This window comes from Miniopterus schreibersii (genome assembly GCF_964146895.1).
Source record: "Miniopterus schreibersii genome assembly, chromosome: 3".
Classification (NCBI taxonomy): Eukaryota; Metazoa; Chordata; class Mammalia; order Chiroptera; family Miniopteridae; genus Miniopterus; species Miniopterus schreibersii.
This window is the reverse complement of record NC_138103.1, coordinates 29,267,913-29,281,517: the sequence shown is the minus strand read 5'-3', so window position 1 is coordinate 29,281,517 and position 13,605 is coordinate 29,267,913. Positions and strand designations below refer to the sequence as shown.

At 47.1% G+C, this 13,605-nt stretch overlaps 1 protein-coding gene across 14 annotated transcripts in view; it reads left to right on the top strand.

Moving 5' to 3' along the window:
- Positions 1-13,605, top strand: part of CUX1 (cut like homeobox 1) — a 337,186-nt gene that overhangs the window by 305,338 nt on the left and 18,243 nt on the right. For 10 of the 14 annotated variants that reach the window (XM_081131319.1, XM_081131318.1, XM_081131316.1 and 7 more), the window contains one exon: positions 3,903-13,111. The exons of the other annotated variants lie outside the window; for them this stretch is intronic. In XM_081131319.1, the coding sequence (XP_080987445.1) occupies positions 3,903-4,590 (688 nt within the window). In that variant the 3' untranslated portion in view covers positions 4,591-13,111. Of the gene's footprint in view, positions 1-3,902; positions 13,112-13,605 lie in introns of those variants that run through there. 14 annotated transcript variants of the gene reach the window in all.

Sequence of the window (13,605 nt, the reverse complement as noted above, 5' to 3'; positions counted from 1 at the left end):
GATGTAGTTTAGTGTGAGAGCCAAATAGACCTGCTACCTGACCCCTAAAACCAGGCAAATTTATCTGCCATGGCAGCGCTGGCCCCAGGCAAGCCTCCCCATGTGCAGGCTGGCTCCCATGAGGACAAAGAAAGTACATGAGCTGAGCACAAGCAGCTTCATCATCCTAATTTACCAATCAGATAAAAATGGAGGCAAAGTGAGGCCAGTAGTTACAATAACGGAGCTCCCTCTACATAGAAGGAAACTTTGACAGTAGTAAATAGGTGATAGGGGAGAATAATTAGAAATGTGGGCAGAGGTTCACCGTGCCAGGTGTTGGTTACATCACCCCATATTACTTTCTAGACACAAAGGTGCATTTGAATATGTACTTTCAAGTCTTCAAGTTAGGTCCATTTTAATGCAGGTAATTATAACTCTGGACAGCAGTGCACAAAGCTGTAGATTACTGAGTAATCTACACTAATTACACAAAACATCTCTAAAACCATTTCCCCTGGTCGTGCTGGAGCCACCTTTTTCCCCAGATTCCCCTTCAGGTCTATTGAGTGTCAATCACTGCCTCCTGGCAGGGCACACGCTCCTCAGGTTTCTCAGCTGCTGTCACTCTTCTTTCTGGCCTCCCGACAACCATGGTAATGCCCATCACATGGTGGTCAACGGGTCATTGTGGGAGAAGCACATTCAATTTTACACCCTTGACAAAAATAGAGGAGGAGGAGAGAGAAGAGTAGTAATAGGACCTCACAACTTCATAAATGAGCTCAGGTCTGGATCTAGAGTAGATGCTTCATAAATGCTTTCTTTCCTAAATAACTCCACAACAAACCAGGTGGGCTATGGGAGAGCAAAGGGCAGAGATTCGTTTCAGCTGCAGAGATCTGGAAAACTATTCTGGGAGGCAAGGCACAAAATAGGTCTGCTAAGAAGTGAGCACTATCAGTCTGTTGAGCTCTTGCTTCCAGGTGTATCCTCTTTTTGGCTCAAATCCTCTTCATGGCCAACTTACCACAGAGCTTCATACAAGGGCTGGCACTCAGCACACGTCACTGAATGTGTTTAATTCCTAAGCAAGAAGGTAGTTTCTTACATTCTTTCTGCAGGAGTTAAACAGCAGACACTGATTTTATTTTCTCCTGCCTCGCTGGAACCCTCAGGGAGTAATGCTTCAATCAGTTTTTGCCCCGTCAAAAAAACAAAGCTTAACTTCCTCTTCCCGTTTCACCCTAAGGAAATTAGAAGTATCTTAGAGTGTCCATTTACCTAGGAATGCAACCAGGAATGCCAGAACAACATACCAGAGAACCTCTGGCATCCTGGAAGAGCAGGTCCACCCAGTAGAAACTCTTTTGAACCCTAAAAGCCATGGTGGCCTGTGAAACTTCCGTGACTTGTCTGAAAACCAGATCTGTTCCTGCTAGACCAGAAGATAATATTCCTCATAGACATAGAGACAATTCTAATCTAAGAAGGATGATGTCTCATATTTGTTGAGCACATAATACAGTGTGGAACAAAAGTAGGTTTACAGTTGTTTGCGTCAAATTTACAATAATTAATAAGTAGTACAAGAATAAACTGCTACGTGTACTCAAAACTATAAATCTTCTTTTGCCCCACCCTATATATGCCAGACACTGAGCCAAGAGCTTTATAGGTGTGTTATCTCATTAGATCCTCCAGTAGCAGTCGAGTACAGTGCTAGCTGCCTCATTTTACAGAGAAAGGTTATACACGCTAACAAGATGGTGAGAGTGGCAGCCTGTATCCCATGCCGCAGGCATGAAGTTGCCCCTTCCCTCCCCCAGCCCATCTACCTCAGCCTTAGCACTTGTCATTCTGCCATTCAGAAGGCAGCTCCAGCCCTAGCCGGTGTGGCTCAGTGGTTAGAGCATCTAAATGGTCACAGGTTTGATTCCCTGTCAAGGGCATGTACTTAGGTTGCAGGTTCAATTCCTTCCCCCCCCCCCCCCAACCCCCAGTTGTTGGGGCACATGCAGGAGGCAACCAATAGATGTTTCTTTCTCTCTCTCCATCCCTCCCTCCCTTCTTTCACTCTCTCTCAAAATCAATGGGAAAAATAAACTCTGGTAAGGATTAATAACAACCACCCAAAAAAAGGCAGCTGCATGGTAAGAAAAGTTCCTCTACTTTGTGCCCTATATTATATATTAACATTTTATTTAATCTCCACATCAAGCTCAAAAAGGTTAAGGAAATTATGCATGTTACACAGGTATTAACTGACAAAGCCAGATAGGCAGTAAGTGACAAAACCAGATTTCAAACCCAGATTTGCCTGATTCTAAAATTCCAGTCTCCCCCAGAGACTCAGAGCTAGTACTTGGTGGGCCTGTGACCTGGCTAGGACTAAACCCTTAGCTGCCCTTCCAGCCTCCCACCTCCCCAACCAGGGTGGGATGGGATTGGGTGTTCACCCCATCTGGCATTTTTGGCTACCAAGGGGCTTTAAAGCAGTAAAGAGCAAGTCTGCTCTACCAGCATTGTGCCCAGGAACCTGTTGACAGGAACTGCCATTTCATAGACTCCCACGGTAGCCCCAGGGAAGGAGGAAAGTCTTCTGTGACCCTTGGGAACTTCTAGGGGGCTTCAGGACCTCACCTTCCAACTCAGGCTCAGAAATCATCTTCAAGAAAAGTCAGAGCTCACTTTATGCAGGGAACAAACAATGATGTAGCAGATAGCCACCACCAGCACTGACATACTGGACTAAACTACAGCAGGATTCTCCCTGGCTCCAACACTTCCCACATCCAACACAGGACCTGACATATAGTGAGAGCTCAAAAACCATTACCTTTATTGAGTTATATTTACTACAGAAAATATTTTCCTGCATTCCTAACCCAAGGGCTTTCTGCAGGCCCAATTTCTATAGGACACTGGAGAAATTTACCTGAAGATGCTTTTCCACTAACTGTTGGCTTTTTCAACTCTTTGGAATACACACCTAGAGAGACTTCTGGTTGAGCCTAGTATTGTCAGCATGGAGAAACTTTAGCACAGAAAGACTTAATAAGAGCCCTTTCATGGTATCTCCAAGGGCTCCAAAACAGGGAAAGCCAGTGCCCTAGTTATTTCCTTCAGACCCAACAAAGTACTGGAGCACATTTTCTACTGTCAGCTGCACTCAGCTTGATTAAAACATGCTTGATGTGTTGGAGCACATGTTTGGTCTTCTTTCTGCTTGATCAAAAGTGACCCTTCCCTGGTCGTCTCCTTTCAGACAAGGCAATTAGTTTAAACATAATTTGATGGCATCACACTTCAGCCTTGACCAGGGCCCCTGACCTGTGGCTCAGAGCTGGATGCTGAAGATTTCATTTTGGGCACTAATAATTGGTTCTTCTCATGAAGCCCTGATGAGGAAGCATTGGTTATTCATCCTGCATTTCCATTTATTCAGTTAGCGTTTATTCTGTATACCTGTAAGCACTGTGCTAGGCCTGGGGGGTGCAAAGAGTAAATGGGACCTGGCCATTCACAGCCTAGTTAGAAGTGGGGTGGGATGGAGATGAAGATGCCATTAGGTAAGTAATATTGGCTCTCCATCCTAGTGGAAAAGGGCTGGCATTCCAGCCAAGGGACAGCTTATGTAAAGGCACAGAGTTTGGGAAACATGATGGGGGCTTTGCTGAGGCTCCTGGCTAGGCTAGCGCTTATGCAGACTGGGGAATGCCCCCCCCCCCCAGGAGCTCCGGCTATGCTCGGTGATAGGCGCCTTGGAGGCCTGCGGGCTAGGGTGGGAGTGTGAGAGCCAGTGCCCAGGAGAGAAGGGGTGAAAGGGATGGCGGGGCCCGGGGCTCCAAGGGAAGGGGCCTTTGCCCACCTCTGCACAGCGGCCACCTCAACGTGCCCCCCCTGCTTGTGTCTCGTAGGTCTCGGATCCGCAGAGAACTGTTCATTGAGGAGATTCAGGCCGGGAGCCAGGGCCAGGCCGGGGCCAGCGATTCCCCGTCGGCCCGAAGCAGCCGGCCAGCGCCCAGCTCCGAGGGCGACAGCTGTGACGGCGTGGAGGCCGCCGAGGGCCCAGGCGCCGCGGACGCTGAGGAGTCGGGCGGCCCGGCCGCCACCAAGTCTCAGGGAGGGCCTGCCGAGACCGTCGCGGCCCCGGGGGAGCGAGCAGAGGAGGCGCAGCGACCTTCAGAGAAGGCGGAGCCGCCGCCCTCGGGGACCCCGGCCCCGGACGACGCCGACGAGGGCAGACCCCGGGCACCAGTGCCGCCCGAAGGCCCCGCGGACGGCCCGAGGCCTGTGCCAAACCCCGCGGGCGCGCCCGCAGCCGCAGCCGGGGAGGACGCCGCTACCTCAGCCGCCCCGCCGGGCGAGGGCCCCTGCCGGGCCCGGGACGGCGCCGACAGGAGTTCCGCTTTGCCAAGCACGAGCGCGCCGGCCGCGCGCAGGCCCAGCTCGCTGCAGAGCCTCTTCGGCCTCCCCGAGGCGGCGGGCGCCAGGGACTCGCGAGACAACCCCTTGAGGAAGAAGAAGGCTGCGAACTTGAACAGCATAATTCACCGCCTGGAGAAGGCCGCCAGCCGGGAGGAGCCCATCGAATGGGAGTTCTGAGGCGCGCCCGCCCATCCCCGGGCCGGGCCGAGCCTGGCGGCCGAGCCGAGTCGTCGGGCCGGGCGGGCCGCGCTGCGGCCGGGCGGCCGCGCAGAGGGGCGGGCGCCGACTCCAGGCCTGGACCGTTGCGCACTTACTGCCCTGCGGGCCACAGGGCAAAATCGCCATAGGCCAAGGTGCATATAGAAAACAAAGGAGCATTAAGCCCAATCTTTGTTGTGTTTTCAAGGAAGAAAACGGAAATGTGTAGTCGAGCTTTTTTGTACCCTGAAGTGTTTTTTTTTATTGCCCTAAGTGATTTCCACAGGTTCTGGAATAACTCTTACAGCTTTGCCTTGCGCCCTCCTCTTTCGTGTGGGCTTTAAAAAAAAAAAAAATCAAACCCACATATTAAAAGGGGGCTTTTTATCTGCCATCTAATGGCTTCAGAGCGATAATACACTATTATCTTCTTAAACCAGGAAAGGGGGAGGGGGGATTTTTCAGAAAAATTAAAAAAGAAAGTTTTTGTAGCTGTTCAGTTGCCACTAAGAGATTGCACAGTCAAACCGACTCTAAACACACTAGTTTGGATTCCTAAATATTTTCAAGTAAAGAATCTTGTCGTTTGAAACTTTGAATTAAAATAAAACACATTTACTCCACATATTTTTTAACAAAAAGAAAAGTCACATCAGGAAAATAACTGATTTTGTGGTAGCTGATGTAGTGTTTTCTTGTACGTGAATAGAATCCTGACATGTAGTGCACATTGATCCATAGCTTTAACTGACTCTGGGCTTTTGCTGACCAGGGTCTGTTTAATACACTCCATTCTAGGCCAAATCAGGACAAAAAGAAAAGATCCGAATCTAGGTATTTTATAATCTGCTTTTTAACCTCTAACCGCAGAGCACGCTGATCAGACCTCATATTTCGGAGGTTTAGGAGACAAGTTAGAACTGTAGCATGTACCCGTTCATTTTGTTTAATTTATGGTGTCTACGTCTGTGTTAGTGCGTCTGCACATGTGTGAGCATTTAAAGAAAGGAGGAAAGAGTAGGCCGCTAAGGTCGCAGCAAACAGTTCTGGGGCCAAACGGGGCCCACCCCTCGTAGACAGCAGTCTTTCCTTGGCACAGAAGGCACCACACCTCACACCACTCTCCCAGGCGCCTGATGGACTGAGCCCCACCAGGGGACGCCGCTCCCTGGGCCTGGGCAGGGCTCTCAAGCATTCTCTCTTGCCCTTTCTTCCCACCACAAGCACTGATGACTGTTGAAGTCGTGGGAAGTTTCCTTCCCTTCAGAAGAGAGAACGTGGCAATCTGGGCTCTGCTCCCACCCCCATAGAGAAGGCCCAAACTAACACCAGAACATTGATGCTCTTCACTTCCAGACCAGACCATTGATCCTTCATTCATTTTGCCTCTTGGAACGTTCTTTTATGCAGTCTTTTACTTAGTCTTTTAGGGCAGTCTAAGTACAAATCAAAAGTCTAACTTGTCTCTGATTCCTCCTGTTGTCTATGTGTATATGCGTGAGAATAGAGGTGGATGCGAGTGTGTGTGTGTATGTGTGCGCGTGCGCGCGATTTTATACGTCTGTGTATTTTCTTAAGTACCTGTGCACACATAGAGTGCATTACTGCCACCTTTTTTCAATAAGCTGTTTTATCAGTTATGGCTTCTACAAGTTTGCTAATTTAGACACCTTTATTGCCATATCTTTAAACTAACAATAGATGATTTCGGTATATATATATTTTTTTTTGCTTATTTATAGGTGCTGTATTTTATTATCTGATTGTTAGGAAGGGATGAAAGGGGCAAATATTCTTTAGAGGGATAGACTGCCGGCAGTATTGGGTATAATTTACAAGATGTAGTTGTCATACTGTATATTACTGATTGAAAACTTTTTGACCGTATTGTGTATCATTGAAACCTTTGTCTTAGGTCAACATCTTTGGATGACATTTTAATGGTGCATTCATTATTTCTTAAGTTTAATTAATATTATCTTTTTTGATTTGGGGGTGGGAGGGAGTTATAATTTTAGAGGTATGCTCCCGCTATTACACCTCAGTGTGCTTGTATTAATTAACTTGTAGGACTTTGACTGTAAGATGTGAAACCACATTTCTTGCATGACGTTTTAGAAATTATATATTTCATTTACAGTCTTTTAACCTGCAGCTGCAGCACTTAGTTCAAGTTTTCACAAATTTAAGAGTCACTACACTAAAGACAATGCCTTTTCATGAATAAGAAGTTTTCAGAAGGCTCTAGGAGGCTGGGAGGCAGGCCGTTTGTTTTCTGATGGTTGCATCATCTCTGAACTTGAAACCTGGTTCAGCAAGAAGAGAATTCAAAATGGAGGAGCTTAAGGGGAAACAGATAAACATCTGGCTCAATTCAGGTGCATTAAGAAGAGCAAGTTTGCATTAGTGACCCTTAGGACAGTGAGTAGCAGAGCCCCTGACAGTACTGTGGTGTCCTCTCCACAAAAACCTCGAGGGAATTTTGTTATCATGTGTGATGAATCACTAAATATCTGATTTTCATCAGAATCAAAAGCAGGGAGTTAACAGGAAATATTAGGATAGTGTTTGAATTTTAAAGGCATGACTGTTATTTATGGAGGTATTAAATCTGAAGAAATGGAAAAATTATAAATTTGTTCATCCTAGTGGCCAAATAGTAACAGTCTAAAACAGCCACTTTGGCTCTTCCAAGCAATTTAGTCATTTTTGTTGTGTTTTTTGTTGTTTTTTAACTAGGTTATTGTTGATTTCCATTCTTTTTTGCCAGACTTACATCTGGGTGCTCGATACAATCAGTTGGTTAAATTTTGCTTGCTGTTCTGTATTTGTATTTTTTCTCTATTTATTTTTTTTATTTCTATCCCAACCCTATTGCTCTTTTGTGTTTAAGCTATCACTGTCTGTAATACTTCTAAGAGCTGCCACTAAGTAACAGAAACCTGTCGACAGGGGGAACATCCCCCTCATTGCGCCCCTCAGTTTGAGTCTAAGGGTTGATCTTTCATCGTGATAAGCAATATTCAAGTGCCTTGAACAGCGTCCTCTCCGTGGGGTTTACTTTCAGCTGGCTCGCGTTCCAAGCAGTAGCTCCCACAGGCAGCCGACCTCTTCCTCTTTACGCTCCATCAGTTTAAAAAGCTGATTTGTACCTCTCCCCTGGGGAAAACGGTTCCATATAAAACACTAACACTTAATTACAAGCTCCATTATACCATTTTAAATGGCTTCTTTTTGTTAATTGGAGGCAGTGTTCATAACTTAAGGTTTTTGCCATTACTTAGATGACTAAGTGGAGGCTCAGCATAAAATCAGTGTTCACAGTCAGCCTCTTGACCCTTGGTTCCTGCCCACGCTCTCCTGCGGTGTCAGAGGTGGAAGGTGTGTGGGTTCTGTCCTAAACCCGTGCCTGCTCGCATCCACCGCCCGGCTCCCAAGTGACCGCCTCCCCTGAACTTTCAGATCAGTCAGAATGTCTGATTTCTGTCCACCAAACCGCTCTTTAGAAAGAATAACCATAGCCATTAGCTCAATTCAATTATTCTCAGAGCCAGCCTGCCTGAGGAACATCACAACACGTGGTGACTTATTGTCAGCAGACTGCCCTGGGATGCAGGCTTGGGAGAAGTCTCCAGAAAATGCCAGGATCTTGACTCGTATGACTACTATCAAACCCTGGCCATTGTGTCTGGGAAAGTGACTGAGACAAAAAGATAACCGTTCATGGCTCCCTGTACTTCCAGAGCACAAATGCCTCCCTGCCCAATTTCCTTCCTGTTGGTATCTTTGTTTTCTCCCCATTTAAAATCATCTTGTCTGATGTGGACATTCAGGTCTCCTAGTTGGTGGTCCAGACCCAGAGTGCTATGGAGCTCTGGGTTAAGTGTTCCTCTATGCTCTCTCTGGCACAAGAGTCCCTCCACACCCCAGGTCCAGCTGGCCAGCTCCAGGGGGAAGGAACCACCCCATCTGCCTCCTTGGCCAGGGCACATCAGTTGTGCAGTTCATGGGCAAACCAAGCAGAAGGCAGGTTGTGCTTTAATCCAAGGGAGCACTCCAGAGTTGGCTGACTCCTCTAAGATCATGCAGCAGCCATGCCCTAAGAGACTGGAGTAAAGAGTTGGCAGACAGCTCAGTCCTCAGGAGGGTGCCTTCACAGCTAATGTTGGACTGTATTTCTCTGTTCCTCCTGAACTCATGTCCTTTCATACAGGGGTAATCAATGAATTTTATTGACATTCTATGCAATGTTTTTCATTCCTCTGATTTTAGAAAAACAAACCTAACTGAAAATAGCAGAGGAGCCAGGGGGAGTATACGCACATCCTGGAATTAGCACAAAGTAAAATGGTGATAGTGACTTAGGAGAGCTGGAGCTGGGGGACAGTAGCCTTTACCTTAAATGCACTATGACAGACATCTCTCAACAGGCCTATAAAAATGAGTCTGCTCATTGCTATCCCAAGCCCTTACTTTTGGAGGCCAGTAAGCCAGCTGTGCGGGGAGATGTAGCAAGGCAAGGTTCTGGCATGTGTGGTGGGCTTTTACCCATGTCCCTTCAGGCTGGAGGTTTGGCTCCCTCCCTGGATGCCCTCCCTTATTGTCACAGTCATCATTTGTCCCGGTCTACCTCACTAACCCATACGCCCATTTGACGTCACTCCTCACCCCACACCCCTCGGAACCATGCAGCAAGTGGGCTGGGAGGAGAGACAAGGCTAGAAGGGTGGCATCTATGATTTTGGCCTGGTGGGCAGGCATCTTCTCTCTCTCGAGCACAACGTGGACAGACAGCTGTGTTCTGCAAGGCACATGGGTTTTTCTCTTGACTTTCACCTGTTCTGGAAGATCTGTCAGCTATTTTCTTGGCAGGCAGGGGTGGTCTCAGGCCTGAAAGAGCTTTGTCTTTGGCCTGCCTTTGCTTTCTGCCCATTCCTACTCAGCTGTTAAGATCCATCACAGTCATTTTCCTTGCCCTGGGCTACCCCTAAATGGCCACATGAGGACACTTCCCCAGGGTTCCTACCTGGCATTGGGGAACTCTGTCTTTATTCTCTCTGGCACTAGGAGGCTAGGACTTTAGCTCCACGGTGACACTCCTTTGGAAGCATCTCAAAGACAGGAGAGGATGTGGCATTCTCTAGCTCTCACTTGCCCAATCTTCCCAAGAATATGCCAATTTCCACCCAGTGCTAAGGAAACCAGGTCCCAGGGCTGCTGGGTGGATGTGGATTCACCCACCCTGCTGGCCATAGTGTTCTGATGGAAAGAATTTGGAAGTGGGAATCTATTAGTGTTCCATCATCATGTACTTGGGCATTTACCAGGATAAGCTCACATGTAGACATGCCCCCAGTGCTTCTGCAGTTTCATTTGGGCCTTGATGGCATTAGGTGAGCCTTCATGATCCATAAGGTAGAGCTCCTGCCCTCTGGGGCAAGGTGGTGGCCTTTGACTCCAGCGTGATGTAATTCCGTTTCCTGGTGCATTGAATGGCACTGGCCAGCTCGCTGCTTGCTAAGAGAATGGTCCAACTTGACAATACCATTTTCATTCCCATCAGCATCTGCCTTTTGGTAGATGAAACCTATGGTGGGGAGGGGGGTGGGACACAACAAGTTCCCAATTAAAGTTCCAAAAAGATCCAGCTTGTGAATCCCATAAAGGAGTGCTGAAAGCTGAGACCAGACCCTCTGGGTGAATCAAGACAGCAGAAGCAACCAGCTGAGTGAAATGGGCTCCACCCCAGAGTTCCTGCCCCAACAGCCCCAGCAGCCTGAGCACCTCACGCCTGGTCAGGGAAGAATAGGGAAATGCAACTCCCCCTTCGTCAGCCCCACTTGCAGGAACTGCCCCCACCCCCCAGGCCTGGCTACTGCCTTTCCACCACCTCCTCCCCTCCAAAGATACTGTGTCCACCCTGACAGTGGCACCATCTCCATCTTTGTTTTTGGATGAAGTGACATTTAGCTTTAACAAGACATTTCCAAAGCGCCTAGTCTCCTCCAAAATGCTAACTTTAAAAGTTGGGCATTGTAGGCAAAGAATTCTAAAAATGGCTAGTGAGAAAAAGACATTAGGCTACTTGTAAATGTGCACTTCCCCATCCCCATTACTAAACTTCTAAAATACCTTCAAGTTGCTTTTCATGATCATTTTATCTAGTACTGTTAAGTATAGCCCGAGTTACTGTAACTTCTGTAGTGTTTAGGCTTTAATTTTACCACAAAATATGCTATTTGCTATGTATCAAGCTTTCTGTGATCAGAAAGGAAAGGTGCCTTATATCCCAATATTGTGGCTACATCCCTATGGAAAATAATCAGAAGCACAGTGTGTACGGAAGCATTGGGACTTCCGGTGGTGAAACCAGACTCGCGTCAGCAAGACACATAGAAGTGGCACGGGGCTGCTTTTATTTTATAGTTCCTCTTTTCTCCTTTTTCATTTTCCTTTTGTCTTTTTTTTTTTTTTTTTTTTTGTAGTTTGCTTTAAACAGAAAGCACTTAAATAGATGACTATGTGTAAAGCTCTGTGCAATAGAAATCATTTTTCTTCATTTTTAAGAGATAATGTATTGCACACCAAATGAACTCAAAGTAAGCTTTAGACCAGGACGATTCAGGTTGTGGATGAGTATGTTCACTGTAGTTCCGTTTATTCATGAACTGAAGGGAAAACAGGCTAACCGGCCCCCTGCCCCTGTGCCCGGCCTGCCTCTTGCTGACCACCGAGCTAGGCCTGCAGGGCCTTGGCCAGGACCGCTGGCTGGGTGGCAGGGTAGGGGTGTTTGTGACTCAGCAGCTGAGAACCTCCCTTCCAGCACTTAACCTTTTCTTGTTGAGATGGATTGACTGCTACTGACCTGCCAGTGTGCGTGAGGATAATTATAAAAGGATATTTCCTTGAGAAAAAAAAAAATATTTCTATCCTCTTCTATTTATTATTAGGTTAATCATTTAAGTACTTATCAGGAGTATATTGTTTTGTGTTGTTGTTGTTGTTGTTGTTATAAATGCTTTTTGCTATCACTCCAGTGGTTACTGTCTTCTGCCTCCTGCCCTCCCCATCCCACCCTCCCACCCCCAAAAAAGAACCAAAGGGTCTGGGATTTGACTGGGGGCAGAGGGGGCTTCTCCAGCAGAATTAGATGTCTGTCTCCAGAGTAGCCACTCAAAAACTGGTGGTCTCCACGTGTCTAACTTTTTAAATGAGAGTTAATGAACAAAAATCTACCAGTGTGAGGAAATGCCGAGTTGAAGAACACTCATGTTAGGAGCTGCAGAGGAGACTTAGGAAAGCAAAATTGAGTTCCCCAAAGCCTCCTAGAGCCTCTGTAGGACTTCTGGGTTCATGAAGTTTCAGCGAGCCCTGGTCAGAGAGGGCGCAGTGGCCTGGCCAAGGCTATGACTTCCGAGTGAGAGCGGTTTCTTGCAAGGCTCACATGGGTTGACATGTTTTAGTTGGCTTTTGTTGTTGTTTTTCTTGCATACAAATTTGGTCAAAACCATCTTTCGAAGCAACAGTGTTTCTTAGTTCGGCTGTGGCTTGAGGACCCACACCAAGGAGGTCATGGGGGAGCCCCTCTCCCCCTTCATGTGGTTAAGTGTGTAGGGAGGTTAGATGTGGGCAGAGCTTTCTGCGGCTAGAAGCACAGCCAACAAGACACCCAGTTGCTTCAGTGGGGCGTGAGAGTGAAGTGGGCCTAGCCTCGGGCCTGTGGGCTCAAGAAAAGGAAGCTCCCCCGGGCCGAAGCAGGCGCTCTGCCCACCCCAGCTGGAGCCAGACAGCTGTCTCTGCTCCTAAAGGGCCCACCTACCCCTACTCACCTTCCATGTCATGGCTTTTCCCGTTCTCTGAGATCATTGGAGGGCCTGATTTTGTTCTCATCTCTTTGAAAGAATGCCCTCCAATGAAATAACTGCCCTCATCACCACCCCCCACGAAGGGTTTTCATTTCCCTCTAATTAGTCTATGCATGTCTCTCTCTTGAGCCATTTTCTGCCTCTTGTGAAAACAGGCATCTCATGTCCCACCATCTGAGACCCCTCAGAAAATGCTGTGCATTTTGGAGATGTGAGGATTCATTCAAAATTCTTAAAAGCATTTGAGAATAGCTTGTTATAAACTAAAAGTGGGAAAAGAAAAGGTGGTTTTCCCACGTCCCTTTCCACTGAGTAAGACCTAGCTCTTTGCGATTGTGCAATAACTACTTGCCTGCGAGCGGGTAGCCACGCTCCTGTCCAGACTACTAACAGCACAAGCCAAGTGCGCTCGCGGAGTGGCAGACTTCTTCCGGAGAATTCTTAATAAGCTCAGCTCCCCCCAGTGTATCGTGGTGTCTTACATTTTAGCAGTATTTTATATTTTCTGTAACGCACTAAGTCTTAGATGTTTTTAGAGCTCGTTTGTTAATACTCACAATCACAGACTTTTTTTTAAATCCTCACAGAGACCCAATTGACCAAAAAAAAAACAAAACATCATTTTTTTGTACAAATAGCTTTGAGAAGCCTCTGCTGTGTTGCTGTGACCCATCTCTGGTAACATTTTATTTCTTGCTATTTGTTTTCAACATTAAGAGTCAAAAGTTGATCCGGCTGGCATGGGGGTGGGGGAGGCACCCGTCGGCCCCTCGGCGTTGTCCCTTCTGTCTTTGGTTAGCCATACGATGTTTGTTCTCAGCACTGTACAACGGTCCCTATATGATATGGAAAAGCAATATCACTGTATGAAACTCACACCATGTATTATTATTATTCACTAGCACCCTAGGTGTGATAATTGAAGTAAATATCTTTTATACAAACACAAGAATGTGTGGGTCGTTTTTATTTAAAGTGCTCTGGCCTGAGAAGCAGCAAACACTTGTCATTCTGGGTGCAAAGGCACCTCAAGAATTGCCATTCTGAGGTAGCCGTTCCTCCACCTTCCCACACTTCCAGTGGTGTGTGGTGGCCTGGGTAGGATGCGTGAGAATCAGCACTAGCAGAC